The 26,514-nt window shown below is 39.9% G+C and overlaps 1 protein-coding gene and 1 long non-coding RNA gene across 53 annotated transcripts in view; one reads left to right on the top strand and one right to left on the bottom strand.

The window, feature by feature from the left end:
- Nucleotides 1-3,477: 3,477 nt before the first annotated feature.
- ABI3BP (ABI family member 3 binding protein) overlaps nt 3,478-26,514 on the top strand; it is a 300,988-nt gene continuing 277,951 nt past the window's right edge. For all 50 annotated transcript variants that reach the window (XM_086409787.1, XM_086409340.1, XM_086409524.1 and 47 more), the window contains exon 1: nt 3,478-3,660. In XM_086409787.1, the coding sequence (XP_086265913.1) occupies nt 3,582-3,660 (79 nt within the window). In that variant the 5' untranslated portion in view covers nt 3,478-3,581. The remainder of the gene's footprint in view (nt 3,661-26,514) is intronic.
- Nucleotides 11,626-14,399, bottom strand: LOC147380086 (uncharacterized). Of its 3 annotated transcripts, none has more exons than XR_015166790.1 (3): nt 14,269-14,399; nt 12,365-12,423; nt 11,626-11,766 (listed from the first exon to the last, which is right to left on the bottom strand). It is a non-coding gene; the product is annotated as an uncharacterized LOC147380086 (long non-coding RNA). The 3 variants fall into 3 exon arrangements; XR_015166789.1 differs by lacking the exon at nt 14,269-14,399 and adding an exon at nt 12,619-12,756; XR_015166791.1 differs by lacking the exon at nt 14,269-14,399 and adding an exon at nt 12,619-12,756 and having other exon boundaries at nt 11,628-11,766; nt 12,361-12,423.

Here is a 26,514-nt window from a genome sequence, read left to right on the forward strand (position 1 = left end):
TTACAGTAGGGTTCATTCTTGGTGTTGTATACTCTTACAGGCTTTGAATAAATATGTAAAACAAAAATTTTCATAGGTATTGGTGATAATCAATTTGATAGTCTACATCTCACAAATAGTAAATCTTCACATTTTTTTATTTCCAGAAAAATACAGACACAAGGGCTCATGACACCGGGGAGACCTAATGAGTGTGTACAAATTATTCAACATTCATCATCTCCAATCTACCCATGGGCAGAAGGTGAGTTTTCCTTAAAAAGTGGTCTTACATGAATAGAGACGCAGATGTAGAGAACAAACTTGTGGACACAGCAGGGGAAGGAGAGGGTGGGCCGAACTAAGAGAGTAGCGTGGAAACACTGGTTACCATATATAAAACACATAGCTAGAGGGAAGTTGTGGGGTTTCCCTCGTGGCTCAATGGTAAAGAATCCGCCTGCCAATGCAGGAGACATGGGTTCAAGTCCGGGTCAGGAAGATCCCCTGGAGAAGGAAATAGCAACTAACTCCACTATTCTCCCCTGGGAAATCGCATGGACAGAGGAGCCTGATGGGCTACAATCCATGGGGTCGCAAAAGAGTCGGACATGACTTAGCAACTAAACAACACCAAAAGTGGAAAGTTGCTGTCTAACACAGGGAGCTCAACCTGGTACTCAGTGACAACCTAGAGGGGTGGGAAAGGGTGCGGGTGGGAGGGAGCTTCAGGAGTGAGGGAACATGTATACTTGTGGCTAATTCACATTGTTGTATGGCAAAAACCAACACAACATTGTAAAGTAATTATTCTCCAACTTTAAAAAAAGTAGCCTTAAATCCTCCAGTGGTTACATGACCACAGCCTTCATATTTTTCTCCTTGAGCATGACACTTGCAATGCTTCTGGAGTATTTGTCTACCTCATGTTTGGGTTGGGACTCTGACACGACGGAAAACTTTGTTTGTTGAAAAGGTAAAATGGCTTCTCTGACACGGTTGGTTTCTTCAGGGCCTGCCTCCTCCCAGACTTGAGGAGAGCTCTGTACTTTCTGTGTCTTCACTGAATGTTCCTTGTCCCACTTGGTATAGTCAGGCTACCAATTTTTTCTGACAAAATACTGATCGGAGATTGACCTTTGTTTAATTAGCCCCCAGTCAGTTCCAATCTGCAAATAACAATTGCTAATGTAGGCCTGATTTAGCCTGCAGGCCAAGCAGACGCTGATGCTTGAATTCCATTACTTAACCCTCCAGGCCTGCCCCTCACAATGTTTTGAAGAACCGACCTTCTTTTCAATATTTCTGCTCTTTCTTACCTCCCTCAAAAAACCTGTCATTTCCTGCTAGTACAGTGGCCTCCCTGGCTTAACCCGATGGCAATGGATATAGAAGCAGAGTCAGCAATGCCAACTGGATGAGTGTCTAAACTGGGGTTTGAGAGAGCTGCCTATTCAAGTAAAAAATTAGAGACGAAAAAGACCTGTTAAATAATCCAATCCCCCCTCCCCCTGTAGCTGGTGCCAGAGCATTCCTGTGCTGAAAGCTTAGCCCGGGCCAGCTCTAAATGACTTTAACAATGTGCCTTCTCATACTCTATTTGGAAGATGGGGCTGTCTCTTCAATTTTTCTTTTTTCTTTCAGTAGGTTTTTTGACTAGAATTTCATTGGACCACCATTATTCCATTTGCCTTTTACTGTTTTGGTTCAGCTACAGCAAACTTGTGAAATAAGCTGTTTTCAAAGGGTTGATATAAATGCACTGGCAACATTTGAAGTACTTTATTAACCTGGTCACTCTAGCAATGCCTATATTTAGGGTCATGTGATGCAGAGGGAGAAGACACACTTGGGCTTTGGAGGTTGATGGACCTGGGTTAGAACCAGAGTTCTGCTTATTGGAGGAGGTACTATTGTCATTATTTTTGTTGTTTTCATTGATTATCGTTGATTAAATTCTTCCTGTGAACCAGGCACTGTGGTACACACGGTCCGAAAGCGCCACCAGCAAACTTGTGAAATTGGTACTGTCATCTCCATCTTTCAATTTCAAGTTTAAGAATGATGAGTAGAAGTTCTGGGCTTAAATTATCTGTTTAAAATGCCAGCTCTGGGACTTCTTCAGTGGTCCAGTGGTTAAGATGCTGTGCTTCGACTGCAGAGACTGCAGGTTTAATCCCTGCTCAGGGAACTAAGCTCTCCCATGCCACATGGCCAAAAAGTAAAATAAATAAATAGGGCCACGATTTAAAATATAAAATAAAATGCCAGTTTGATTGCTTGGGTGACCTGGGGCCTTTTACTTTACCTCTCTGAGTCCAGTTTCTCTGTCTGTAAAATGGGGGTAATAGTGGTGCCTGTATCCTGGATTATTTTGAGGAATAAATATAAGTAAATGTGAATTGATCACATAAGTGCTGGGCACAGAGCAAGCCCATTAATGTAACCAGTGTCGATGAGAAATTAAGATGTAGACATTTGTTCGAAGGCACACATCATCCTAGTTTATACCCAGTCAGTTTCACTCCAAAGCTCATCCAAATTGTTAACCATTAGAATACACGGATTTGGTCAGGATTGTTAACCTCCCTGGGGCTCAGTTTTTCTCATAGGTGAAATATAACTGGGATAATATAAGATCTTTTGTGTAATCAGTGTGAGGATTAAAATGCAAGAATATAGGTAAAGACACTATTACAGAGCCTGTCCCAGAGCTGGGGATCAACTAATGATAGTTATTCCTCTGTATCTCTGTATCTGTATATATACTCTGTATATATCTGTGTGTATATCTATGTATGCCTATGAATACCTGTGTAGCCAATGGCGTTCTCTCTTAAAAGTTTCTCATGATACTGGAACTTCAAAATGGTTCAGATTGAATTTTTGGAAATTTACTTTCATTTGAAAGAAGAATTGGGGCTTCCCTGCTGGCTCATACGGTAAAAAAATCTGCCTGCAATGCAGGAGACCTGGGTTTAAACTCTGGGTCAGAAAGATCCCCTGGAGAAGGGAATGGCTACCCACTCCACTATTCTTGCCTGGAGAATCCCATGGACAGAGAAGCCTGTTGGGCTATAGTCTCTGGGGTCACAAAGAGCGGGACACAGCTGAGCAACTAAGACTCTTTTCTCTCTACACTAGATAATTAAAAACAGTTTTCTTCCTAATACAGTTTTATTTTATATTTTTAACATTCCAATGGTTTTAAGGATATCTTTTTTTTGATATTTAAAAAGTTTTATCACATGTTTCAAAAGTCCCCAAATACTTTTTCTTTCATAAATATATATTGACCATAATTCCAAGTTTTATATCATAGAGGGAAGAGAAGAGACAAACAGTTACAACCTAGGAGGAAATGTGATGATAGGTTTTTTGCTGTTATGCCTTTCTCTCTCTCTCTCTTTTCTTTTTTTTTTTTGGTGTGTGTGTGGGAAAGGGTGTGATGTCATTTTGTCTCCACCCCCTGTGAGTAAGCCCACGGCACAGCTAAGTGCAGCCGCCCGCCTCTGTCATCAGGAGACAGTCCACTTAAATGCAGCTCCAGGGTTGCGGGACCCCCACCAGAATCACTACCCGTGTGAGGTGGCAAATGCAACATGCTCTCCAGCTTGGGGTGTCTACTTCTCTGTGGAAGTATTGCACTAGCTCTGGGAAATGCACAGAAATTGCCAAAAGGCAAGTAGCTCTGATGTTTTGTGTTTTCAAAATGATGTTTGAGATACTAGCTTTTAAATGTTGAGATTAAATGGGATCTGCTTTGACAAATGGGGGGATTTGAGTTCTTCTCAGAGTCACAGTTCAAATGTGAAGAGAAGTAGCTTAAACTTTTGCTTTTCTCTCCCCCTCTTCTGCTATGTACTTTTCAGTTGCATCTCTTTATTGCAAAAAATGCAAACCAACTTCTTTCTGGCTTTAGCCGTGTTCACGGTAGCTTGAATGGTATAGTTGCCAATTACAGTACTTGTATATTGAATTGTATTGTATAGATGGGTATTGTAGTCTGTTGAAAAGACTCGTTTGGTGTTTTTATACCTCAGAGACTAAACCAGTACTAGCTGAATGTTTGAAAGAAGCTAGTTGGAAACCTAGAATCATTTTGTGTAAACCTCACACATACCTGTTAGCTTGGAGGCTAGAGGATTCTAGGCAGGGCACACCAGTGAAGGACAGTCATGAGCTATGATGTAGACACTTTTTCTCTGGTGGAGTTTGGAATAGGGTTTGATCCGTTGGACATGACATCCCCCTTTTCCTTGGCTAAATTGTTCTCATTTTAGTGTTGGTATTCTATTTACAAATGTCATCAGAAGAAAAGGAAAATGTCTTAAACAGACCTTAAAAACTACCTCTTGAGCCCATCACACCAAAAGCAAAGGTTGCCTCTCTCCTGTCTTTGAACATAAATGTTGTTCTTTTTTTTTTTTTTTTTGTTCCTTTGTGGAGGCACTTCTCTAAGCCAACTCCAAGTCTGTGAAAACTTTTTATGGTTGCAGACTGCTGTAGTCAGCAGGATTAGGAAAAACAGGCTGGAATTTATCATACAGTTATGATGGAAAATATCAGAGACAATGCAGCTATGGGCTTGTCAAAACCCTGCTGTGCTCAGAGTCGGAAAGAGAGTCTGCAACTGAAAAGTACATAGCAGAAGAGGGGGAGAGAACAGAGTCTGTTCAGGTCTGAATATCCAAAGATCCTGCTAGGTCCTCCCTCCGGCTGGTTTGCTCCCAGATCATCTTGTCCCAAGTGAAAATCATTCTCTCCTCAGTGTGTTAAATGAAACTTGAATCCAGAGTGTGAAGGCTGAAGGGTTTGGCTCATTGATATTTCACATGATGATGTAAAAAGCAATAAAAAAGGCTGAGTAAACCTTCTTGACTCTAAGATAATTCTGCAAAAATAAATAATAAAAGAATTAAGATGAAAATATACACTATTAGATATTTTTCTTCCATCAAGTTTTGTTTCTCGATCATTGTGAAAAGTGTTTAAATAAGTCAATCAGGAGCCTCAAGCATTCAGAATTAATTATTCCTACTGCTAAGAGAGTTAACAAGGACTCACCATCTGAGAAAAGTCTGCAGATTTTCTCAGGCTTAATAACTACAGATGCTTTTATTTTACCTTGTACTTACTGTGTAGGGGTGATAGCCATGGTTTTGTGACTGCAGACTTTTGCAAATTCCAAATGCTTTAATTATCATGTTGCAATCACTAGATACAAATCTCTTGACACAATCTTCCTTTATTTGTTATGGTAAAAAGAAAATTGTTAAAAATAGCCACAAGATAAATGTCTTGCCCATTGTACTTTAATCTGAAGAATTTTCATCCAGGTTTCTTTCGTAATTAAAAAAAAATCCATAGACCAGTAACTTGAAAAAACTATCAAATTAATATAAAATAAATGGCAAGTCTCCTTGTCACTAATGCTATGTTTTGTCTTTATCACCGAAGCTGCTGAGGGTCTTTCTTTTAGAGGAAGCCACCTCTCTCAAACTGCATTCCCGGAATAGGAGTATTGCCCTCAGAAGGGGTTTGGGGCAGGCATCTGCTCCCCATCAGTAACCTGGGGACCATTCATGCTTTTTCTGTTCTGGGGGAGTCACAGCAGATTTTAGAACTTGACAGGTTCTGAAAATTTCTCTGTGAAGAAAACTGTCCCACTTTTTCAACTGATTGTTTCCCAAACTCATTTGACTAAGAATCTTTCTTCTAGTGGAATAGTTATAATATTTTGTCAGGGGCTTAACTTTCACATTTGAGGAAGAACAGAACTAAATAAGAAAAAAAAAAGATAAGTTTTTTTTTTTCCTTTTCTTTTTGCCTTCCTATTTTAAAGTTAATTAAATATCATTTGTCATTTATGAAGAGGATAGAATTTTGAAGCTAGAAAAGATGACAGTGATCACCTAGGCTAGGGTTCCCAGATATTTGGATTCGTGGACTTGTAAAAATAAATATATATTTTGAGTATCAGGGTTTTATTATAGAGGACATACTTGAAAGCTAGCCATTTTTAACAGATTTACAAAACAAATGATTTTATACAAATAAGCCCATTGTTTTTATTTTTTTCATTTCACTACAGACTGATGAACGCTTCATCATAGGCCTATAATTGGGAACCACGGACCAGTATAACCATTTTATAAATGAAGATACCCAAAGGCAGGGAGATTTAGTAGTTTTCCCACACTGATAGCAGAAATAGAACTGGATCCCAGGTTCCTGACTGAGAAATCTATGTTTGGCCCTGTTTCGCTCTAGATTTTAGGAGCTATATTCTGCAATGTAAATGTGAATGCTGTCCTTCCCTTGAGTAAGAGGGTTTCTTATAAAGATTTTAAACATTATCTTAATCTTCACATGTGTAGAACATGTCTGCTGGGTGTGTGTGGGGGGGCATATAGTTGATAAATATAGCTGGCTATTTATAGGAAAAAATTATTTTTTAAATAAGAGATCACTTGTTACATGTCTTATGCCTATTTACATACATAACCACATTCTTTGTTATAGAAAATAAGATACTGGAAGAATATTTCTTACTTTTTGAAAACTTAGAATAAAGTTGGAGACTATTATTAATGGAGTAGGAAAATGGCAACCCACTCCAGTATTCTTTTCTGGAAAATTCTATGGGCAGAGGAGCCTGGCAGGCTACAGTCCATGGGGTAGCAAAAAGTCGGACACAGCTGAGCATACATACTTACATACCTTATTAGCAGACCTCTTCTCCTCTCTACCCCTTGATGACTATGTTCTTTGGCAAATCATTTATTTGCCTTTGCTAAGCATGTCTTATCATGTGTAAAATGGGATTAATGATAACTATTTTGCAGTATTGTAGGAATCAATGAGCTAAGAGTTGCAAAACTTTCAGTAATGGGTCTGACATATAACAGGCATTCAAAAAATCATCTATTGGGTTGCATAAAAGTAGATCAATACTGAAAAAAATACGCACACCAAATAATATGTGATCTGTGTCCAAAGTGACACACATCTAGAAGGGTAGCAAATGTTCTTGGCGAAAGGTGGGGCAAGGGAGTTGTGTTGCTCTACAGGGCAATGAGAGAAGGACTCTACTGTTTTTCAGCCTGGACTTCCTCAACCCAATGTTTGATTATCAAGTTCAAACATTGCTTTTCTCTATGGAAAGCTGCACCTTCACCTTAGGATCAACTTTTCTGTGGGGACTGGGGAAGCCTCACACAACCTCCAGGAAAGATCCTCCTGAACTTGTGTTTCAGGAGGAGGTTTAGACCGTAACACCCAGGCCTTGAAGAAGAATTCCCACATTGTTTGACACCCTTGAAAGCCCCTGTGTTGCAGATACCTCTAGGATACTTTATTCTTGGCACCATAGAACTTTTCTTTTCCCCCTGGCATACAGGCAAAAATAAAAACCACAGAGAACAATATGCAGTGATGGGAGCCAAGAAAAGCTTATAATGGGACATGTGAGGCTTGACATACCTCTTTGCAGAAACTCCTGTGTTTGGAAGATTGCAATCAGTCAGAAAGCAAAGACTACTATTTCTAGCTAACTTGATCAGTCCTCCTGATATAGGTGTGAAGAAAACCAGAGAGGAACATTTCAGATACACATGTGATCAGATGATCCAAGGGTGTGAGGTCATGACTTGGGTGTGACTCTTGGCTTGTGCAAAGGGAAGAAAGAGGCAGCCCTTCGTCTCAGGTTCTTACCTGACAAGGTAGAAATCTCTGACTCCAAGGTGAAAAATCAGAGCAGATGATGATAATAATAACTCTCACAGCTATTAACAACTCATCTCTGTTATTATAGATAACATTATTTGAGCTCATATCGTTTGTGGTAATTTACGGCTATGTTTTTTTAATGTGGAAAACTAACTAAAAGCTTGATGTTTCCCTAAACAGCAGGTACTTTATTACTCTCAGTTTACAGAGCATAAAATTTTGCCTCAGAGTGTTTGCCCAAAGTCACTCGGCAAGCAAGTGGCAGACTGTGTCTTTAATTTCTATGTAACATCAGCTCCCTGTTCTACATAAAGATGTGTTCATTTGTTCAAGTAACAAACTGTATTCCGTGTATATGCAAAGCTGAGGTGGGAAGACAGGGCGTGATACCCGTCTTCCTAATCAGTTGATGGAGAAGACAGGGATGTAAAAGAATAATTATGCTACAGAGACAGCATCCTCTGATTTGACTGAAGCACAAAGAAACTTGAAAATAACCAGGAAGGACCCAGTCCAGACTGAAGGGGCCAAACATTATGAGAAGATAAGGCACCTAAGTAGAAGGCTGGACCTAAAGAGAATGTTAGTTATTGATTGTTGCACAATAAATTACTATTCTCTCCAGGGGTAGCTGCATGGCCAGAGCCTAGGCCACCCCCAGGGGCCACAACTTGACAGGGATTAATACTCAGAGGGGAAGCCAAGACTAAGTTGACTTAGGACACGACTGTGTTTTCCTTCTCTCTGTCTGTCTTGGCTCCCCAAGATTGATTACAAAGCAGAAGTAGCAGGTTGTCTTTGGAGAAGAGGGTCTTATGTCTTACTCTAAATTTTCCCAACTACTCACTTGAGGTAACAGCTCTCACTTTCCAAGGAGCCCTCCCAACCTTACTTTGACGAAACAAGAATGTGTCACTCCAATGACTCAGTCCATTTCTGCAGAGGGTCCTTGATACCTGTAAGGACCCAGGGAGGGTCTTTTCCATCTTGGAACAGGGAATTTGGGAGAAGAATAATGTGGGCAGGCAAGGAATTCTGGTGGATGGATTCTGCTTTTATCAGAGTAGTATACATTTATGTATTGGTGAGACTGTATTAAAGAGTACATTGGAAAAATATAGTTCTGTTAGAAGAAAACAAGTTTGAAAACCACAGGGGAATTATTTTAGCATCTTCTACAACTCTGAAGTTTCTGGGCAGTTGTATTGATTTGTTTGTCTGTTCAAGCGCTGCCTACTAGATAAAATGGATTGAGATCCAAAAAAGAAACATGTATTTGAAATGTAAAAATTGATCAAGTATAATTTTTCTTTGATGGTAAGAGTATCATGTTGAGAATCCAGTGCTTAAAAATAAGGTTCCTCTCGGCTTCAGGGCTTCCCAGGTGATGCAGTGGTATAGAATCTGCCTGCCGATGCAGGAGATGTGGGTTCGATCCCTGGGTTGGGAAGATTCCCTGGAGGAGGAAATGACAACCCACTCCTGTATTCTTGCTGGAGAATCCCAGGGACAGAGGAGCCTGGCGGGCTACAGTCCATTGGGTCCCAAAGAGTCGGACACAGCTGAGCACACATGCTGTGCATGCTGCTAATTACACATTCACTAGTTTCGTTTTATGACTGCTATATCAGGCTATAAAATACTAACTATTTAGGAATTGTAGTCTCTCTCTGTCTCTCAAAAGTTAATGAGGTACAAGGTAGCACTTGAGAATAGACAAATTCATTAATAACTGTATTATAGAAAAGACAGTTAAATGCTTTTAAAGGTTAATGTGAGCTAAGACAAAAGTGAGATGTCTAATGAAGGGAGGGCCATTAAGAAATGTGACAAACTATTCTGCATCGTCATCCTCAGAAAGACTTCCCTTTTGCCTGGTTTGCTGATTGCGATTTATAAAAGCAAGTATAAAAGAAAGGGAGAATATTGAAAGCAAACAGATGAACTTAATAAAAGTGATCTAAAAATAAATGTAAAATTTAAAAATTAACAGGATTATCTAATGAGACATTACTAGAATAGTAAAAAAAATAGTATCAGCCAAAGAATGAGCATGCTAAAATAAAAAAAAACAATGTTTTAAATACATATTCTATTAGAATCCCATTTAAAGAATATGATAACAACCGTGTTACTGTGTATCAGGCATGCTGTTTAATGCTCAGTGTTTATATACACAGCCTCATTTTATCCTCACACCTGTGAAATATATTATCCCCATTTCACAGACTAGGAACTAAACCTAGAGAGAATGTTAGTTATTGATTATTGCACAATAAATTACTACAAACTTAGCAGCTTAAAACATCACACATTTAAAACAATTTTTATTTTTTTATTTATTTATGGCTGTGCTGGGTCTTCATTGCTGCAGGGGTTTTTCTCTAGGTGTGAGGAGCAAGGGTTACTCTCAAGTTGCAGTGCGTGGGATTCTCATTGCAATGGCTTCTCTTGTTACAGAGCATGGACTCTAGGGCAGTAGTTGCTACTACTAAAAAGTTGCTGCATGTGGGCTCAGTAATTGTGGCTCCCAAGCTTCAGAGTCCAGGCTTAGTAGCTCAGCCGCATATGGGATCTGCCTGGACCTGGGATCAAAGCCGTCTCCTGCATTGGCAGGCTGATTTTTTTTTACCACTGAACCACCAGGGAAGCCCCCATCACATATTTTTTGTTTCACAGTCTCTGTGGGTTAGGAGTCTGAGTCGGGCTTAGCTGGGTCCTCCCTTCAAAGTCTTTCACAGGACTGCAACAAAGGTGTCAGCCTAGCTCAGGTCTCATCTAAAGGCTCAACTGCAAAAGGATCAACTTTCAAGTTCTTGTGTCTATTGGTAGACTTCAGTTCTCTGAGGATCCTTGGTTTGAGGACCTCATTTCCATACTGGCTGTTGGCCACAGGTTACCTCTGACCTTTGCCACATGGGCTTCTCTGTAATGGCTGTTGCTTCATCAAGGTGTACAATCCCAGATGTGTCTGCAGGAAGGATGTAGATTACAATCCTATGCAGCTTAATCATGGAGGCAGCAGCCCACCTTTGCTATATTCTATTGAATAGAGGCAGCTTCCTGGTGCTGTCACACAAGACAATTACAGAGTAACAGGAGATGGGAATTATTGGGGGTTATGTTAGAGTCTACCCATCACAAAATAACCAATGACTGCTTGAAGTCACACAGCTAGTAAATGATACGGTGGAACAATGAATATGCTCTGCTTAGTGGCTCAGTTGTGTCTGATTCTTTGCGACCCCATGGACTATAGCCCACCAGGCTCCTCTGCAAATGGGGATTCTCCAGGCAAGGATACTAAGTGGGTTGCCATACCCTCCTCCAGAGGATCTTCCCAACCCAGGGATAGAACTAGGGTCTTCTGCATTGCAGGCGGATTCTTTACCAGCTGAGCTACCAGAGAAGCCAAGGAATACAGGGAATCTAACTGCAGAAAATAACACTGGTTTGAGCATTAACACCCCATCTACTTTTCACAGAGTTCAGTCTTTAGTGGCAAATGCCCAGCAGGCAAACTGCCAATTTGTCTGCCTCCATGGTTGGAGTTGTAGGGAATCTCTGAGAACTGAGATGAATATCTTACTAGTCAAAGACTCAAGGTAACTATTCAGCACCCAATGTAGACCATGTTTTCTATATACAAGAGACCAGTCAGTGCCTAGATTCCTCAAGTGTGGCCAGTCCCATGAAGAGCAGTATGCAAAGTAAATGTCCCCCAGATAGAAGCTTTGCTTTCCTTATAAGACTCAGATGCCATCATCCCTTAAAAAGAGAAAACATAAGACAAAATGAAAATTTTCTTTGACAAAATGTACAGATATTCAGCAATTAATACTTACGACATTGATACAGCCTTCATAAAATGTACTTCTGAAACATCACTGAGTGGCTTTTCTAGTAAATGGAGGAGTTGTTATAAGGTCGAATGAAACTTTTGTTTGGAGGATGAAAGTATACTCTGGCAGCGGATGAGATGGAGACAACTGGATAAACTAAAAGAGCTTCTTTCAGATCCTTTTTGGTATGAATAAAACAATTCTTCCATATGTGCTAGGAAACAAAACACAAAAAATGTAGGTTATGCACAAAATATATTCTTAGCATGGCACCCAGACTGCTGCTAAGTCACTTCAGTCGTGTCCGACTCTGTGCAGCCCCATAGATGGCAGCCCACCAGGCTCTGCCGTCCCTGGGATTCTCCAGGCAAGAACACTGAAGTGGGTTGTCATTTCCTTCTCCAATGCATGAAAGTGAAAAGTGAAAGTGAAGTCACTCAGTTGTGATTGACTCTTCACGACCCCATGGACTGAAGCCTACTGGGCTCCTCTGTCCATGGGATTTTCCAGGCAAGAGTACTTGAGTGGGGTGCCATCGCCTCCTCCAGGCACCCAGACTATGTAGAATGTTAATACTAGAATACCCTGTCGAGTAGGGCTTCCCTTGTAGCTCAGTCAGTAAAGAATCTGCCTGCAGTGCAGAAGACCCGGGTTTGATCCCTGAGTTGGGAAGATCCCCTGGAGGAGGAAAAGGTAACCCACTCCAGGATTTTTGCCTGGAAAATCTCATGGACAGAGGAGCCTGGTGGGCTGCAGTCCATGGGGTCGCAAAGAGTTGGGCACGACTGAGCAACTAACACTTACTTACTTACTCTGTTGAGTATTTTCCATACTTCACAGTCTCTTCTTGTGTTGAGATGGTCCCAAAGTCCTGGGAGATACATGATAAGACAGGTAAACTTCAAGGTCTCAGGCTAATTTGTAAAAGTTCTGTGGAGAGCAAGACTGAGCCAGGACTTAACTCCACTGCTCCTAATTTTAGCTTATGTTCCCCACCAAGAACCTTCCACAGTGAGATTCTGATGCTGGATTGTAGTTTCCCTGATCTAACAAAAGCCTGACTTACATTCTCAGTGATTTGGGTAGACATTTGGGAGCCTTAAAGCTAGCCTGAGATTTTTAGACCTCCTCTATATAATAAGCTATGAAATCAGCTAATGCCCCTCCTTGAAGAATTCTGAAAAGGAGGTGGGAGATATGATGCCTTCACAGAAGTTTCTTATTGTTCTCCAATCAAGGACTGTACATCTAAATCCCATACTCTAGAAAATCAGACCAAATCACCCACTCCAAGCATCTTTTGGTCAGATTAGAGTTAACTAAAGGGGAAAATGAGGTCTAATTTAAGCTTCACCTATGATACAGAAACTCAGTATTTTCTTTTAAAATATATTTAGCTATTAGTTTAACTATGATAGCATCTATCCTCAGCAGTTGTAAACTTGTATATTAGAAAAACTGAAGGTTTTAAAAAATATCAGTATTATTCTGCTCCCCTACTCAATTACGATTTAATTGTCATGGGGTGGGAGAGAGAAAAAAAAATTCTTCAGGTGATTTCAATGTAGCCAGAGTTGTGGACCACTGTCTACAGGTTTTGAAAATCTGTATGTGTGAGTGATAAATCTTTCTGGATGAGTACAGGATAAAATTTAAAAGTTGAAAGTGAATTATTTTGTTATTTAAGTTGTAACTCCAACTTAAAGGCAATTTTTATCTTGTGCTACTTTGTTCCTGGATTTTGGAGCATTATTTGGAAAAATTTTAAAACTTCCTTTTCAGCCCAAATAAGAAAATGTTTAAAATTAAGGTTAACATTTGTTTTTGGTGTTAGATCATAAGTTTAAATGTCTACTTTCACAAAATCTCAGGGGCTAGATCTGAGAAGCTATGGTTGATTACATTTTTCAGGAGTGGACTTAAATTTGTTTATTCTGTCATTCAGTTAACTTTAAAAAGATCATCACATTAGGATTATTGGCATATACACACAGTGGAATACTACTCAACCATTAAAAGGATGAAATTTTGCCATCTGCAGCAACACGGGCCAACTTAGAGGACTAATGTCCTCTAAGTGAAATAAGTAAGACAAAGACAAACGCTAGATAATATCTCTTATGTGTAGAATCTAAAAAATACAACAAACTAGTAAATATCCCACAAAAAAAGCAGACTTATAAAAGAGAACAGAGTAGTGGTTACCAGTAGGAAGAGGGGGAGGAGCATATTTAAATATGTAAGTGAATATTTTTATTTAAAAAATGACATTAAAAAGAAATAACATTTTAAAAAGGAAACAAAACAATTATCATATTAGGATTATAAGAATGATTTAGACATTTCCTGCCTTCAGGAGTTTGAAATTAGTTCTAATTGAAATACAAGTTGGCCACACAAAGGTAATTTCCTTTATATGAACCTGTTAGTGTCTTAATTCTTTATCCTTACATAACAGCCAAACTTGCAGAAGTTAAGCTATCCCACTGTGTTGCCATGTACTTGTTTTAATTGATATATATGCACATAAAGAAGAAGAAATGAATTCATATAATATATTAAGGATAACAAAGTACCCTATGATTCCAGTCAATGCAAAATATGAGTTAAGACAACATTCAGTAAACAGAGTATGTGAATTGCCTTTGGATATTGTTCCTTGAATTTTGCATGTAACCATGGGCTTCCCTGGTGGCTCAGACAGTAAAGAATCTACCTGAAGTGCAGGAGACCCAGGTTTGATCTCTGGGATGGGACGATCCTCTGGAGAAGGAAATAGTTACCCACTTCAGTAGGAGCCTGGACGGCTGCGGTCCATGGTGTCAGACATGATGAGCCACTAAAACGTCTACTTTTCATATATATTCCAGCTCATCTTCTTCCTGCTTTATGTTAAGGATAATTTACGAGCACATAGGATGACTTATAATCTGAAACACAAGTATGTTACTCTGTGTCTCTAATAAAATGAAAGATCTCTCTGAGTGGAGAATGAACCCCTGCTAGCACGAAGCAGGGGTTACATCGCTTCCCACAAGATGCCAAAGTGGAATTTCAGATTCCCTTCCTCCTTAAATGACATCCTTTGATTTTTTTTTTTCCAATCTGTTAGCGGATAATAAAACGTTCTGGTTTTCCAAGGGTCCTGCTGAGAGTCTGCTGGGTACACGTGTGTGGGTGTGCAAGCCCTAACAGGCCTTTCTTCTCTGAGAGCGGCAGATTCTGTCATTGAAGGAGGGGATTGGGGTGCCTGCCAAAGTCGTGCTGGCAGAGAGCTCTGGAATCCAGGCCTGTTACAGATATGCCGGCAAGGGATTCAGGGCAGAGTTTCCTTCTTTCACTTTCCCAGATGGAGTTAAAGCATCTCGAGCCAGTAAGTTTGGGATCAGGTATCAGATGATCTGAAGAACGGCCCCTCACTTCCTCTCGTGGTTTGTCCTCTTCAAATACTCAACAATTCTGCTATCGCAGAGTGATTTTCTAATTACTCATTCTCTTACTAGAATTAGGAGGAAAGCAATGCTGGCCATGTTCTGCCTTTGAGGTTTACCCTAAACTGTAGTTTCATTATGAACTGGGAGGATTAATATTGGGAAATAGTGATAGGGTCTATCAAAATCCAGGAGTCACTGTGGGCCTGGTGAGTGACTTGACCTCTCTGAACATCAGAGCTGCTTCCCTGAAAAAAAGGAATAATAAAAATAACAGTTCTCTTTTTAGCTTCCACTACTAACTAATACTAGGGTGACTTTAATGGATTTTTTGGAATATTTATTTTTTATTGGAATATAATCGCTTTACAGTATTGTGTTAGTTTTTGCTGTACAACATCGTGAATCAGCCCAATGAATACATATATCCCCTCCCTCTTGAGCCCCCTCCCGCCACCCCTACCCCACTCCTCTCAGTTGTCACAGAGCCCTGAGCTGAGTTCCCTGTGCTGTACACTAGCTTCCTGCTAGCTAGCTATTTTACACAGGGTAGTGTGTATATATCAATGCTACTTTCTCAATTCGTCCCACCTTCTCCCCCTCCCCCTGAGTCCACAGTCTGTTCTCTACATCTGCACCGCTATTCCTGCCCTGCAAATAGGTTCATCAGTATCATTTTTTAGATTTTTGGTAGTAATTTTCTTAAGAGGGAATGTGGATGACCAGCCACAATTTTGGAAACTCTTCACCTGCCCTGGCAGCCAGAGAAAGATCTAGATGCTCTTTTCTCCTGGACATTTCCTGAAAGTAGGCTGAGCTGAAAGAAGGCTTTGTTGCTGGAGGTCAGAGTCTCGTGTGTCGGCCTGTCAGGTATCAGCCTCACAGTGACCAGGGCCTGAAGACCAGAGTCATGGCACTGTGGATTTTTAAAATACAATTCTTGCCATCAGCAGCTCCTGTTCTCTTGTTCAGCTCTCCCACAGCAGGGTAGAAACTTTCGCTCAGAAATTTACCTTTTATTGTGAAAGATTTGGAAGTATGGATCATGGTCTCTGGTCATTTTTCCTCCATGTATGTTTGGGATGTGGTTCTGTGTAATTTGACTTTCCTGTGAACACCTGGTCTGTCTGGTTGATTCTTAGGTATGGGTTGGTCTGATGTGGTGACTGATCAGTCCCCTCAAGAGACTCTCTTTTTTTTCCTCCCCTCCCTCCTTTTGTTCCTAATCTTCCTTTCCATTCAGCCTCCTTCTCCTTCTGTTCCCTTTGGAATTTCCTCCTTTCCTCTTTCCTCCTTCTCTCAACACCAGAAGAATCCTCAGAACATTCTCCGGGCTTCCACCCCCACCTTCCGCCACTGGCCGCTTTGGCCCTAGTCCTTACCTCACAGCTGACTCTTCTGTTGGAATTCAGCAGGAATCATCCCTTTGGAAGACAGTGCACACTTTGTATTTTTTTTTCAAGGAAGGAATGGATGTTTCTGTGTCATACTGAATGTTCCACTTGACTACAAATATCATGGTTTCCTGCTCATTTATCTTGGCATCAGCAAATTTGCAAAAAGCACAAATTTACATTAATTTGATAACCTCTTTGCATATCAGTTCTCAAGGCAAGAATACTGAAGTGGTTTCCATTCCCTTCTCCAGTGGACCACATTCTGTCAGACCTCTCCACCATGACCTGCCCGTCTTGGGTGGCCCCACAGGGCATGGCTTAGTTTCATTGAGTTAGACAAAACTGTGGTCCTAGTGTGATTAGATTGACTAGTTTTCTGTGGTTATGGCAGAAAGTGAAGAGGAACTAAAAAGCCTCTTGATGAAAGTGAAAGAGGAGAGTGAAAAAGTTGGCTTAAAGCTCAACATTCAGAAAATGAAGATCATGGAATCTGGTCCCATCACTTCATGGCAAATAGATGGGGAAACAGTGTCAGACTTTATTTTTGGGGGCTCCAAAATCAGTGCAGATGGTGACTGCAGTCATGAAATTAAAAGACACTTATTCCTTGGAAGGAAATTTATGGCCAACCTAGATAGCATATTCAAAAGCAGAGACAATACTTTGCCAACAAAGGTCCATCTAGTCAAGGCTATGGTTTTTCCAGTGGTCATGTATGGATGTGAGAGTTGGACTGTGAAGAAAGCTGAGTGCAGAAGAATTGATGCTTTTGAACTGTGGTGTTGGAGAAGACTCTTGAGAGTCCCTTGGACTGCAAGGAGATCCAACCAGTCCATTCTAAAGGAGATCAGTCCTGGGTGTTCTTTGGAAGGCATAATGCTAAAGCTGAAACTCCCATACTTTGGTCACCTCATGCGAAGAGTTGACTCATTGGAAAAGACTCTGATGCTGGGATGGATTGGAGGCAGGAGGAGAAGGGGACAACAGAGGATGAGATGGCTGGATGGGGTCACTGACTTGATGGACCTGAGTTTGAGTGAACTCTGGGAGTTGGTGATGGACAGGGAGGCCTGGCGTGCTGCAATTCATGGGGTCACAAAGAGTTGGACACGACTGAGCGACTAAACTGAACTGAACTGATGCATATCAGATTGGACAAACCATATCATGTCTTAATACCACGTGTGTGTGTGCTAAGACACTTCAATCATATTCAACTCTTTGTGACCCCACAACCTGTAGCCCACCAGGATCCTCTGTTCATGGGTTTCTCCAGGCAAGAACACTGCAGTGGATTGCCATGCCCTTCTGCAGGGGATCTTCCTGACCCAGGGATTGATTCTGGGTTCAGTTGCAATGACTGAACCTGGTCAGTTGCAATGACCAGGGTCTCATTGTGTTGGCTTATCTTATTGCTGAGCATGGACTCTAGAGCATGCAGGCTTCAGTAGTTGTGGCTCTTGGGCTCTAGAACACAATCTCAATAGTTGTGGCATATGGGCTTAGTTGCTCTGCAGCATGTGAGATAGGCCCACCCCAGGGATCAAACTCCTGTCTCCTGCACTGGCAGGCAGATTCTTTACCACTGAGCCACCAGGGAAGCCCTTAAATGGTTTTGATTATGGTATAAGTTAGTATGTCCCTTTACGTGTGGCAATAACATATGCTTGATAAAAGCCAGATATCATAGTGTTATTTTGTAAGGTAACTTTTTTTATTTGTTCCTTATTTTTGTTCCAGGATAGCTGTTGGTATCTGATATATTCAAGAACTTTGCAGAGAACTTTGCCTTTTCTAGGGGGTTGAGTTGGATCTGCAGTTCAAATGCCATGTTTCTCTTCATTTGACTGGTAGCCAGTATCGCCATGAAACTGAGTTTCTGTGTCAACTGTTCCCATGAAATAGGATCCTCTAATTGACAACTGGACTACAGTTGTGGCATTTCATATCATTTCCACAAACCAGTCTCCCTCTTTGATCTCTATTTCTCTCTATTTTCTTTGCTGTACTTAACAGATGACTTCCAAATTTTCATCTCACTCTTTTCAGCCCTCCCATTTTCTGCTTTCATGTCTTCTTCAATGTTCCCATCCTTGTGCTTAGAACACCTTCCACTATCTCTGCCATAGAAACTATATATTCTCTTGGCTTTTAGACATTTTTGGCCATGATCCACAGTAATAATGATCCACAATATGAACTTAGGTGTTGGTGCTTACACAGGTATGTGCCATACTACACTGTGTGCCTGTTCTCCTTGTAATACAAATCAAAAATAAATATGAAATAAGATGAAAGTCCTAGAATGGACTAAATTTGGTGTGATTCACCATTGATTTTCTTATTGATTGACATATTGGTATGTGTGGTTTATGGTTTTGCTCTTATACAGAACAACCTTGTTCTTGTTGCAAAACTCTTCATAGACAGCATTTCACTGTTTTTCCTATCCTGTTTGGGGAACAGTAACTCGAATTTAAAATACTGATTTTACAACGGAATCACCAGAATAACTAATAAAAATATCCTTGAATCTCCTAAAAAAGTAACAATATTTCATATTCTAGTCAAAATTCTTTCTCCACATACTCTTGGCAAGAAATCCCACTTTCAAAATTTTTCACCAATGTGTCAGTGCTTTCTCAAATACTTTCAGGTGCCTTTCTTAGCTGTTTACAAGGAAGACCAGTTAGTTTTAGGAGACCCTAAATTTGTCAGGTGAATTGCATTATATAACACTTGCTCTCAATCATCCATTCAATCCAAGCATCTGTTTTCACTTGTGTGAGAGAATTAAGACAAGTATTTACTGTAGTGTTTTCCAGAGTCATCATAACCCATGGCTCACATGTCGTCTGTAAGGTTTTTGTGGTATCCCAGAAACATCCATTTCAAACATTCCTTTTCATGGCCAGAGGTTCACAGGCCACAAAGGAACCACAGATATTAACACTAAGTAAACTTCCTGTAAGTTATGTTATCAAACAATTTCAGTGGAATTCAGGGATAAGCATTTAGTGGAGTCAAGATCCTTTTAGGGACGTCTCTTTCTAGGGACTTTGTTATTATTTTTTAGTGAAAAATGTATTATTTTATTATTTCTGTCTGTGCTGGGTCTTCACTGCTGCACTTGGGCTTTCTCTGGTTGTGGTGCACAGGCTTCTCACTGTGGCGGCTTCTCGTTGCAGAGCACAGGCTCTAGGTGCTCAGGCTCAGTAGCTGTGGCTTCCCGGTTCTAAAGCAACAGCTCTAGAGCACAGGCTTAGTTGCTCCACGGCAGGTGGGATACTCCCAGACCAGGGATTAAGTCTGTGTCCCCTGCATTGGCAGATGGAGTCTTAATCTCTGGACCAACAGGGGAGTCTGGGACTTTCTTATTTTGTGAGGATGTTTGTTTCTTTAAAGAAGGGAGAAACAGGTACCACCATTTATCTGCTTTTATCTAAAGTCTCTCTCCCACCTATCCTTCTTCCTTATGGTACTTGCATCCTACATCCATCCACAAGGCCTGGTTGTGGAAAATGATTAGAAGGGAATTGGAAAAGAAGCCTCTAAATTTTGTTTTATTGAGTTACAGCTGTTAGACAAACCTGGAGATGATCATTCTCCAACTATATCAAGGAGCTAGGAATCACTGAGTACAGTGGTCCTTAAGTTTGAGCAAGCATCAGAGTCATCTTGCTAAAGCTCAGCCTGCTGGGCCCATCCTGAGTTTCTAATTCTAGACCAGAGGTCGGGTGGTCCAGAGAACTTACACTTCCACAAGCTCCCAAGTGATTTTGGTGCTATTGTTCCTGGGGCCACATTTTGCAAACCACTGACTCAGTGAATCTGTTAAGTATGCAGAGTTCTACCTCCCCATCCCCACCCCTTGTTCCCTCCACCCTCACTATAGTCATCCCAAATTCCAATTTAGTAATCTGATAATCTGTATGTTAAATACTATCACTGATGATTCCAATGAGATTAACTATGTGGGGAGAAATAATACTGATTGGTTTATATATTTAGTACCAAGCACTGGGGCACTAATTCAAAGAAAGTGGTTAAGAGGAAATTGGCTACCTTCCTATAATTCTATAAATTTGAAAAACCTGTGCTTTTTATTTGTTCAGCATATAAGAAATTCTGAGTTATAATTACCTAACTTCATAAGAGATTCTGTGTTATAACTACCTAACCCAGCTATTCCCGTATGATGCATGACTGCACAAAATGTTTAGCTTGAGACAGTGAGAGCTGTAGTTATTGTGATGAAATTCTGTTTGCCTTTATACTTAGAAACCATTCTTTGCATAGCAAGCTGGAGCATGAGCAGCATTCACCATTAATTAAGCTTGTTTAGTGGCGAGTAATGTTTAAATCTGGGACTGGAAAGTTTGGGTGACATTATGAGATATTAGTGAGAGTCATTCTGTTTGTGTAAATGTATGTTAAAGTTAATGCCTAATATTAGCCTGAAGCGTCTGTTAAGTGTAACCCAAACTCAAAAAGCCCACTATAAAGTATGAACAGTTTACTTCACCAGGTCAGTTAAGAAAAAGACAATTGTGAAACTAAAGGTGAATTTGATACTCCACGTAAAAGTGCTCTGTTATTCTGACTTACGTAAACTGTTAACTTGCCAGCCTTTTAGTCAGTATTGGGCATCAGCCTTTTGTTGAACATGAGCTGTGACATTTATATTTGGCAGCCAGCTGAAAACATTGTGTACATAGCTTGCAAGTTAAGAGTTCTTTTTCTTAGCTCCAGGAGTCCTTAAAAGTCTTCAAGTTGTACATACAGTAGCACACTTGTGGATTCAGACATTTTGGGAGGAGAGGTATTAGTTTTTAAATATTGAGATTCCAAAAAAAGTCTAAGAGCCAATGAAAGTTCAGAACCATCTGTCTAGACAGATGCCTTTCACTGAGTTAGATTTAGGGTGCATCAAGTGAGCGGCTGGAAGGATCACCACTATATTGATAAAACATGCAAAAAGGTCTTTGAGATGGTCCATGAAAAATCTCAAATTTCATAACTAAAGATGTTAACATACAATTTATTTCATGTAATTGATTTTGATATGTTGTTTAGTCGCTAGGTCATGTCTGACTCTTTGCCACCCCATGAACTGCAGCATACCAGGCTTCCCTGTCCTTTACCATCTCCCAGAGCTTGCTCAAACTCATGTCCATTGAGTCAGTGATGCCATCCAACCATCTCATCCTCTATCATTTCCTTTTCCTCTTGCCCTCAATCTTTCCCAGCATCAGGGTCATTTCCAATGAGTCAGCTCGTCGCATCAGGTGACCAAAGTATTGGAGCTTCAGCTTCAGCATCAGTCTTTCCAATGAATATTCAGGGTTGATTTCCTTTAGGATTGACTGGTTTGATATGGTACCAAAAAAATTTAAACATAGAAGTAGAAGATCCAAGATGACATTTACCTTCTGTATTTGCCCCTTATAGAATCTCCTCACACATGGAATCCTTGCTGGCCTACAAGTATGGAAAAACCCAAATGAACTTTTTGGCCAACCCAATATATCCCTAAATTCCCCCAGGAGCAAATGGGCCTCCTGGGACAAACCTGGATCAGGCCAGGCTCTCATTTCCTTACCTTTGATTTCATGCTGAAGTTTATGCTGTAGCATTCTTGATGTAATTATATCTTCAGATTAGGCCTTTGTGAAACTTCTTAAGTCATACAGAAAAAAAAAAAAATTTTATAAACACCTAATGTATAATAGGTGGAATAAAGATATAAAGAGAAAAATGGTTATAGTTGTTGAATTTATATTTTAGCAAAAGAAACAGATGAACTAAACAGGATAATACAATGTAATAAAGGCTGTAACAGAGGAATGAATACAGCTGCATTTGGGCATAGAGAAAAAGGGGATTCATTTTGCTTGGAAGAATTAGACTTTGAACAGGCTCTTCTCTGCTATTTGAATTTTTTTTATGGCATTTCCAGAAATTTTAATTTTTTAAAAAATACTTCATCTGGGGAATTTCTTTACATGGGCTATCTGTGGAGGGCAAGCAAATTTTTCTAACCCCAAACCAGAATGCATGGTAAATATAAAGATATTTTGAAGAAACAGATGGTATAGTCACGAACTAGGACAATCCCAGAATATTCAAGATGTTCTAGCTATATTTTGCCTACAGTGTACTTCATTAATGGAGAAGGCAATGCCACCCCACTCCAGTACTCTTGCCTGGAAAATCCCATGGACAGAGGAGCCTGGTAGGCTGCAGTCCATGGGGCCACTAAGAGTCGGACACGACTGAGCGACTTCACTTTCACTTTCCACTTTCATGCACTGGAGAAGGAAATGGCAACCCACTCTAGTGTTCTTGCCTGGAGAATCCCAGGGACAGGGGAGTCTGGTGGGCTGCCGTCTGTGGGGTCGCACAGAGTCGGACAGGACTGAAGTGACTTAGCGGCAGCAGCAGTACTTTGTTAATGGCTGCTGTTAGGACTTTAAGGTGAATGCATTTGCTCCCTTGAAAAATACCATTGTTTATAAAATGATTACAAAGAAAAATCACTGGCACTTATTGCCAGTTACTAAGACCTTACTAGCAAAGCATTCAACAAAAACACAAAATTGCATAGGCAGTTTCCATCCAGTTGACTAATTCCTTGGCCAGTTAATATCTGGGTTACTTGGGTTACTTGGATGATACAGGTCACAGGGGACAGGCTCATCCCCTCGTCCCAGACCAAACTCCTTTCTAGATCCAGAGTCTTCTTCTAATACGTATCATCATTCAGGGAATCACAAGGCCCCATGTGATCTCCCGCTTTCATGCAGATTCAAGGCACTATGGACTTGACCTTCCCAAAGCACTCATCATAGCTGCCAAGGAAAGGCTGTTTTAGCAGTAAAAACAGCTCATTTCCTACCACTCCTTTATCCACTCTTGATTAACACATCTAATTAAGCAAGAAAAATATTCAGACTTTTGAATCAAGTTCTATTTGTAGAGGATCCTATGGACAAAAAAAAAAAAAAAAAATCAAGAGAAGGCAAAAAACTGAATTAGATCTGAAATCGTCATCCAAACAGGCAGCATCTACTAAAAAAATCATGACTGTGCCTTGCTATCAACCACTTCAGAATCCTTGTCCCAATTTGTCTGTGAAGTGTGGGACCCCTTCGTCTTCACCAGCCGTCTCCTCCAAGGAAGCTGTGGGCTCCCTCCTTAAGTAAGTTTGCTTCTCAGACTTATTCATTACAAGTGGGAATGTATTGATTCTAGGTTCAATTTTATCTTGTTTGCAAAAGGTTTGTTTTATTTCAGTTTAATAAAATAAGGAAGTAACTTCCAATGATGAAAGGCCTTTATCTACATTCAAATGTAAACATTTTTGACTTTCTAAATGTTCTTATTTCTCTTTTTCCTTAGGCAATGTAATGGCACGAGTATTCTTTAGGAAACTTCCTATACTGTTATTAATATGCCTGGTTATTAAATAATCTTTAGATCAATACATTAAAAATGACTAACTTATCAAACGGGAAATTTTTTGTCCAGACTGCAAACAAAATGCGTGTCATGTCTTACAGAGATTGGGTCTCAAAGCACATTTAGGACAGGGTTGACGTTCCAGAGTACCCCTCTCTTGGGATACCTGTTATTCCTCTCTGCACCCTAAAGTTAAATGTTACTGATTTCAACATTGTGTTGCATGTGGTAGTTTTCTATAGTTATAGCTTAATTTAGAGAAAAGCAGTAAATGACTTTTTTTACCTTTCTAAATTTTAAACACAATTTTGTTGTTGTTGTTTAGTTGCTAAGTCATGTCTGACTCTTTGTGACCCCATGGACTGTAACCTGCCAGACCCCTCTGTCCTTGGGGTTTCCCAGGCAAGAATACTTGAGTGGGTAGCCATTTCCTACTCCAGGGAAATTCCCAACTCCAGGGGCTATTCCCAACCCAGGGAGCGAACCTGCGTCTCCTGCATTGGCAGGTGTATTCTTTATCACTGAGCCACCCAGGAAGCCCTTAAACACACCACAGAAAGACGTCATTTCTGTCTCCTGTTTGTCTACCCCATTGTTCCACCCAATCCTAGAAATATTTTGTCAGTTTTAATAAAGATATAAAATATTTCCATCACCCCAGAAAATTCTGTGTTCCTTTGTAGTCGCTTCCTTCCCCTAACCCCCAGTTCCTGGTAACACTGATCTGATCCCTATAGTTTTGCCCTTTCCACACTGTCCTATAACAGAAGCATATATTATGTGGCCTTTTTTGGTCTGGCATTTTTCATAATGCTTTATGATATATCCATGTTGCTGCTGGTATTAGTAGTTTATTCTTTTTATTAGTAGAAGAGTATTCTATTATATGGCTGGACCACAATTAGTTGACACTTACCAGTTGATGGACATTTGGGTTGTTTTTAGTTTGGGACAGTTATGAATAAAACTGCCATATTTACAGGGCTTTGCGTGAATATACATTTTCATTCCTTTTGAGTGGGATTGCTTTGTCAAATATTAAGTATATATTTCACCTTAAAAATGCCAAACTGTTTTTAAAGTGGCTATAGTACTCTTTATCAAAAAGTATGAAGTTTTCAGTTACTCCACATACTTGCTGTTACATGATATTATCAGGTTTTGTTTTTAATTTTAGCTGTATAGTAGGAATGGGACAGATAAGTTTTGAATCCATACCTTTACACCTTGGAGATTGACCCATACTTGATAGATATTGTTCTTTAAAAAAAATATGAGATCAATTTTCTTAGAAACCACTATCTTTACTAAAAGGTAAACTAGTTTACAGAAATTCAGAGTAATTTCTTATAAGATAAAATTTGGAACTAGGCTACATTTGTCTGGTACACATTCAATAAATCTTATCTCTCTCCTTTCCTATATCTTATATTCAAGAGTCATCATAGCCCAACCATTAAAATTATACAATCTAAATTGAATTGTCACATAGGGTTTCTTTTTCTTTTTTGTTCTTTCAGCTTTAAGTCTCAGTGTAAGCCTGATTTCACACTTGAAAAGACACACCTTGGGGGGTTTTTTTTGTTTGCTTTAGTTTTTTAAAAACATTTATTTTATGATGGAGTTTAGTTGATTTGCAATGTTGTGTTACTTTCAGGTATATAGCAAAGTGATTCAGTTATACATATACATATGCCTATTTTTTTTAAAAAGACACTTTGAATGACAGTCCTCTCAATAGGAAAATGCTAAGTAAATCTATGCATCTCGTGTAATGAAGAAATGAGATCCGTTTTCTTTATTCATAAGCAAGGTAGAGTTGGAGATAGGAGGCATAAGGCAGACAGTCACTGGACTTGAAAGCAAAACACCTCAGTTTTAGTCTTTACTCTCTTTCCAGTAGGATGGGTGACACTGAGGTAAATTAGTCCCTTTGGGTCTCACCTAAAAACACAGAGCATATTTCGGTCAATTTTCATCACTTGTAGTAGTTACATTCTATAAAGTTGCTGCAAATACCAAATTAACAAACACCAACCAAACCATTGTTTCTAGGAGAAACACATGGTTAGTTTCTTGCAAGCCTCTGGTCACATTTTGTTAATCAATCACTACATAACTTTGCTTTTTCTATGCTTCTGTTTAAAGATACCATATTTAATCTATGCTGTTGATTTATTTAACACATAATCTACAGCCAACAGCACCATAGTTTATGCCTCCTGAACAGAGCTCATCTAACACACATATGTTTTTTTCATAAGGTACAACACAGCCTTCTTGTGCTTGTACTATAAACAGCGCTTCAGCGCTATACTCGGGGGCCATTTTAACAGTGAAATCACCTCCAAAAAAGCACAAAAATGGGAAAAGTGTAGCACTAAATAGACTGTGCACAGTCCACTTGTTTATAGTCTAAGAGCTGAAATAAGGAAGTGGGTTGTTACCCTATTTGACCTCCGCTGGGGAAATGTACACTGGAGGACTCACATTTTTTGCCACTTTGTGCACGTCCATAAATGACTGTGAAAGTGCTGTGAATATTGATTTTGGAATTACAAATGAATCTTAGAGAGTAGGCTAATTTACAAATACAAATTCTGCTATAATGAGGATTGATTGACTGCATTTGCTACATGGACCATGTGTGTTGTTTATGGGAATGGACATGTC

This window comes from Bos grunniens, chromosome 1 (genome assembly GCF_055505025.1).
Source record: "Bos grunniens cultivar Pamir isolate PY7600 chromosome 1, Bosgru_T2T1.0, whole genome shotgun sequence".
Classification (NCBI taxonomy): domain Eukaryota; kingdom Metazoa; phylum Chordata; class Mammalia; order Artiodactyla; family Bovidae; genus Bos; species Bos grunniens.